This window comes from Corvus brachyrhynchos, unplaced genomic scaffold, assembly GCF_000691975.1.
Source record: "Corvus brachyrhynchos isolate BGI_N302 unplaced genomic scaffold, ASM69197v1 scaffold80, whole genome shotgun sequence".
Classification (NCBI taxonomy): domain Eukaryota; kingdom Metazoa; phylum Chordata; class Aves; order Passeriformes; family Corvidae; genus Corvus; species Corvus brachyrhynchos.
In genome coordinates this window covers 7535727-7541865 of record NW_008236769.1, presented here as the reverse complement: position 1 = coordinate 7541865, position 6139 = coordinate 7535727, and the positions used below count along the sequence as shown (strand labels likewise).

General features: G+C 41.5%; 1 protein-coding gene across 1 annotated transcript in view; it reads right to left on the bottom strand.

Annotated features, from left to right (window-relative positions):
- STK32B (serine/threonine kinase 32B) overlaps positions 1-6139 on the bottom strand; it is a 134127-nt gene that overhangs the window by 40977 nt on the left and 87011 nt on the right. Inside the window, exon 5 of the mRNA XM_017727628.1 lies at positions 2587-2676. Coding sequence (XP_017583117.1) covers positions 2587-2676 — 90 coding nt within the window. The remainder of the gene's footprint in view (positions 1-2586; positions 2677-6139) is intronic.

Genomic DNA, 6139 nt, shown 5'->3' with positions numbered 1-6139 from the left:
AAGAGGCAGGGAATATTTCAGGCTGAGAAAGACTTAGGGGCTAAAAGGCTAATGTGAAGTGGGATTAAGCAAAAGCTGCAGGAGCTGACTCACACCATGCTTAGCATTACAAGATAGGCATCTTAATCAGAACAGCTAGGGCATTTTTACAACACAATATCAATTCACTCTGGTTTTTTTCCTGGAAACCATTTTTATTCTGTCATGCTGCATGTGAACAAATCACTCCCTAGGAATTTCTTAGCCTATTTCAATCAGATTTCAAAGAGGAACGGAGGCTTTAGAGATAACATTTTTCTGTTTATTTCCTTAAATGGGCCATAGGAAGAAGTGAGAAATCCTATAAGGGCCTCTGCTAAGGGAAAGGTTGGAGAGTGCCCTCATATCTGATTAAACATAACAGGATCCACATGAGAGTAAGATTTTATAAACCTTAAAGAGGGGGGGAAAGCTTTCATCACATCTCATACTGTCATCATTGTGAAAATCAGCATAGCATAAGGCATATCTCACAGAAACTGCTAAGTTTCCTTGGTTCTGGTACTCAGCAAGTACCATGCTTGAAGGTGACTTTGGCTTGTTACACCAAGCTTCAAATGTGGTTTGAATTCCTGGTAATAAAATCTTACCACCAACCATAGAGCCAACCTCCCTAGCTCTGTTTTTTTCTATTTTTCTCTTAGTCTAAATGTCTCAGGAGAAGCCACATGGAAAGCCTTTGATACAGCCTTACAACCAGAAATCACTGCAACTGAAAAGTCCTTGTAGAATTTCAGTAAAGTTACAATTCTTCACAAAATAAAAGGTGTAAACTAAAAGAGGAAAGCAGCACCAATGAATGTCTGACCATATCTGTCACACAGCTAATATTTGGTTTGTTGAAGCCTTGATATCCAAACTGTGCCACAGAGAATCCTTACCCATCGCTTTTCATCTGAAATAGAGGATTTTTACAGCTCTGAAATATTTTCTGTCTTTTTATAGCTCCAAATCAAAACAAGGATGGCTCTTCTGTCTCCTTCTGAATGGCAAAGACTGCACTTGTGGCTTTTGCAGCATCTTTGCATTTCCAAGAGGTGAGGAAGGCACACTGAAGAGAAAGTCAGCTGCTGGATGGTATGACAGCCTTCATAAAGGAAAGGAGAGCATTTTTTGGTACTGTTTCTTCTTGTGTGGTTGTTGGATATGGTGGAGATCTGATGTGTGGGGAAGAAGCCTCAGGAGTAGAACAGCTACATGAGCTGAAGAGAACCGAGACCAGACCCATTGGTGTGAAAAGGTAAAATCTTTTCCCTATCTCCCATCTTTCCCTTGACCTCCTAATGCTCTATATCCCATGCCTGTGCTGTGCTGCTCATTTAATCTAAGCAGAGTCACTGAACTAGCCTGTCAGGGGCAACAGACTCCAGCTCCTGCTAACTGTTGATTCACAACAAAAAATGTATCATATGTGAAAAAATCTACTCTCATCCACTGCCTGGGACTGCTCTGCCACAGTCCCACAGCTGGTGTGGAGGCACCCTGCAGATGCCTGCCTCCTTCATGTGCAGGGTAGTACAGTGCTCTTTGTGCTGTGAAAAACATCAGTGTCAATTCCTATTTCTTGAGCACATGCTTTTACTCCTATGCTAAAATGCAGAGGTGTGGCAACACAGTGGCCTCTGGTTCCCCAAATGGCAGTTTCAGAACATGATAATTTACCAATATTTCACCACTGCACATGGTTAGGTGTGCTCTGAGCACGTCTGCTAAAGACTCTTGGAGATACACCTGTCTCTTAGTATATGGTTTCCTGAATCTAAATACATTTAGTCTTAAGCTAGTCATCTGCCCAAGCAATGACAATTACATATACAGAAAAAACTAAAACAGCAGATATGTATAAAGCCACAAATAGGACAAATCACACATACACTTAGTCATGGAAGCTAGCCTAACTTTGGTGGGACAAACGACCTTCAGGAGATGCCTTCTATCCTTCAGCTTCAGGGAAAGTTTGAGTTTACCTTTTTGAGACATGAAGACAGATAAACAGAATTTTACTCTCCCAGCCTTCAATCAATCATATATTTTAAATATATTATTACAATATATAGCATGGCCCTAAAAGCCATAGGGCAAGAACTTCAGCAATTAGTTACAAAGAACTCTAATTTTAAACAGACACCTTTCTGAGGAACTCAACATAGGAAAGCAATTAAGGATGTGCCTAAATACTTTTAAATGACATTAGGTGTTCTCTGCTAGGTCATAGCCACAGTGGTGCAAATATACAATATATTCTTGTCTCAAGATGTGGGGATTTACAGAAAGTAACACGGCTGAAATTCTCCTGAATTTCAATTCACAAAACCAAACAGAACCTGACTAGAAGCAGTGTAGAGATCAAGCTCCTCTTTAAAATTAGCATCCAAACTACATCCTCTATCTCCCAAGTTTTGCACTGCTAACACACGTATATCTTGTCAAAAAAAGAAGTTGATCTCATCTACTTTATGCTTTTACAACTTAAAATCATTTTGCTATACCATTAGTAATCCTTAATCTGTCAATTTTCCTACATTTTTAAATGTCTTGAGAACTTACCCATATAGGGTTTTGTGCCAGCCATAGAAGAAGCTTTTTCTGAGCCTTTCACTATGGTTGCTATGTTAAAGTCGGTGATATGAACATGTCCTGCAATTACATAAAGTAAAAACAGAAGTTAAAATAGCACATAATACAAATAGTTCTCTCTTTATCTAACATTTAAATAAGGGAAAGAAACAAATTTGGAAAGATCTGTAACATTAATAGAAACAATATTAAATGTTACTCTTAACTAGAAAAAATCAAATTGGAAGTAAAGTGGTGAAATACTCTTTTTATGTGGTTGCACCCCACTACCTGTTTGCAGTGCTGAACTGTTTCTGCTGATCACTCCTGAATCCTGCCCTGCCATGAACAAAGTGGGCCCACAAGAACCTCACGAAGTTCAGCAAGTCCAAGTTTAAGCTACTGCACCTGGGTGGGGGCAATCTCAGACATGAGCACAGACTTGGAGATAACTCATTAAGAGCAGCCCTGCGGGAAAGAACTTGGGGGTTCTTGTGGATGAAAAGCTGGACATGCCAGAGCAGTGTGCATTTGCAGCCAAGCCTGTTCTGGGCTGCATCAAAAGAGGCACAGCCAGCAGGCTGAGGGAGGTGATTACTCCCCTCTCTGCTCTGCCCTCATGAGACCCCACCTGGAGTGCTGTGAGACACTGGCACAGGTTGTCCAGGGAGGTTGTGGATGCCCCATCCCTGGCAGTGTTCAAGGCCAGGTTGGATGGGGCTCTGACCAACCTGGTCTAATGGAAGGTGTCCCTGCCCATGGCATGTAGGTTGGAACAAGATGATCTTGAAGGTCCCTTCCAACCTCAGCCATTCTGTTTATTCTATGATTCTCTCTGTATTCTCAGAACAGTAAGTAACATGCAGAAGCAGAATGTGAAGCTATGTGCAAAATTTGCCTCTCCCTCTCCTCACATCTCAGGTACTTGCAGCACTGTCTACAATTGCATCCACTACATGTTACCATCAGCCTGACTTTTTCTGTCTTCTCAGGGCAAAGAGAGAGTGAGAAGAAATTTTTTTATCACACAGTAACTATAAAATTAGATCCATAGTAGCAGAAGATGTGTATGTAACAGGAGCAGGTCCCAAATGCTCACTCATTTGACAGCAGGTGACAAGATGAACAGTAAGTGGCAGAAGTCAGCCTGAGAATGTGCTACCTGACCAGCCAGACAGATGATTTAAACTGAACTAATCAGGCTGGATGGCCCAAACCTTCTATTACTTTTTTCCTATTACTTTTTTTCCTGGGATAGTTTATTATAAGCATAGGTTCAATTACTCCACCACAGTGAAGTAATAGTTGTTAACCCTGGTTTGTCATAGGCAGGTAAACTGAATAGAAATCCAGTTTGAAAATCTGCAGTTTTAATTTGTCAAGTCTTCTGGTAGGTTTTGCATCTTTGCATGTTGACTAGTGTTGTGGAGTGATGCGGATACCGTCCTCTCTGTGATTACATCTGGCAATGCCATGGAGGACAGGGGTGTGTACTCCATTTCCCAGCTGAGCTCTGCACTCAGATCAGGATTAATACATCATGTGTTGAACTAGACTCCTGAGTGACAAATTTGTGTGGGTTTTTTTTATCAAGGTCTCAGTCTCGTTCAATCCACAGAATGGATCAGGGTTTGGGCATGATGCAGTTGTTAAGTGAGGGAGGCTTTTATCAGACGAAAAGATTGTAACAAATGACTGATGGATGTTACCCTGGTGCCTGATGGAGGAAGAGCAGTCTCAACAAAATGTCATGCTGCTCCAACAATCTAACCTAGATCCTGCTCAAAGTCCACAGGAAATGTATCTGCCAACCTCTAACTGTGAAGCTATGCATGTGTGAACTGAAATTCTCAGAGGACCCTGATTTGGCCAGATCTGAGCTGACTTTGAATTGGAAAAGGAAGAAGACACTTCTCACTGCTAAACTTAAAGCTGCTTCTCCAAATGGGAGACACAATAGAAGTTTTCAATGAAACGGTTTGCATGTTTTTCCACAATTTTTTTGAAAAACCTGCTTGCATTTTATTGACACTTTTTTCCTAAGATGCCCAGACCAGGAAGTCCTCTACACATGGCAGAGAAAAACTGTGAGCCAGTGAAAGCCATCTCTTTACAAGATGTGGGAAATGTTAGGCTGCCATAACGAGAATTAGTGTTCACAGCCCAGCTTGACATACCAATTGGAAGGTGGTATTCCTACTTCCTGGTGGCTGGAATGTAGCATATTTGCAGTTTATTTCCACCATCACAAAACACTGTGGCAGAATGTTTTTGAAAATTATAACTGAAAAATATAAATCCACCTCATGGCAGTAGTTTAAAGCAATTCTGTGTATACTATAGAATGAATAGTTGTAAGGACCTTAGTAGACTAATGCTTTCTCTTTTTTTAACAAATAATATAAATAGAAATATAAATATAGCTCTGTCACTTAAATGACAGCATTGTAAGTGACACTCCCTATTATTAGATTGTTGGAGCAGCATGATATTTTGTTGAGACTGCTCTTCCTCCATCAGCTAGCATCACTGCCCATTGCAAAACATCTATTGCATAATATCTGTTCAGACTGATCCAAAATAGGTGATTTGCAATGAAAATGGGATTGTTTTCTCTCCCTTTTATTAGATTTTTTTCATTTAACAAAACCAAAATAGCACACATGAAGTGTTGTATACATTGTGGGGGATTTTATTAAAAAATGCCTTTCTGGAAGGTAAGGGGTGGATTGGGAAGGTAGGTTCCCTATAGTTCCTCTGCATCCTGCTGCCCATACAGCAACAGGCAGCTCCTGTACACGAGATAGGGCACAGTTTACTGCTGGAAAAGCTGCCCTTTTGCTTTTCCCCGTAACAGGGCCACTCCACAACTCTCAGGCTGTCTGCAGGCTGCCTTTGCCTGGTGCTTGAGGGGCTGCTAATTGGTGCTGGAGGGAAAGGAAGGTGCTCTGCAGGCAGAGGAGGCAGCTGGTGGGAGCTGGGGGCAGGGAGAGTGGCTGTGTGTGGGACAGGGGCAGAGCAGGGGTGACTTCCCTGTGCCTGTGGGCAGTGGAGGAGGGCTGGAGAGAGGTCGAGGTGGAGCTCTGCCTGCCTGTGCATACCACTGAATGACCTCAACTCTTGTAAGCCTAAGGACTTTGGGGTTTTGGTTTTGGCAGTTTTTGGTTTGGTTTGGTTTGGCTTTTTAAGGTTTTCATTCCTGGTGTGAATATTTCAAGAGACAATTAGATCCCAGTTCTCTATAGCAGTCTTTCTAATCAACCTCTAAGACAAGTTTCTACTGAAACTCTTGCATGTAGGAAAAGGGAAAGTTGCTATTGCTGCAGTGAATATGCTGGGATTCCACCTACTTCATACTGTTTGCAAAATTTCTGTTCGTGAGGAGTTTTTCCCATCTGAGCTTCACACCTTGTAGTTGATCTCCCTTTCTGGATATGATTGTGAACAACTAAATGTCAAAACCAAGTCTGTACCCTGGTATAATATTGAACTAAGCAGAATGTCAGTGTCACTTGAATTTAGCTCTTATGAACAGTGAAGCAGA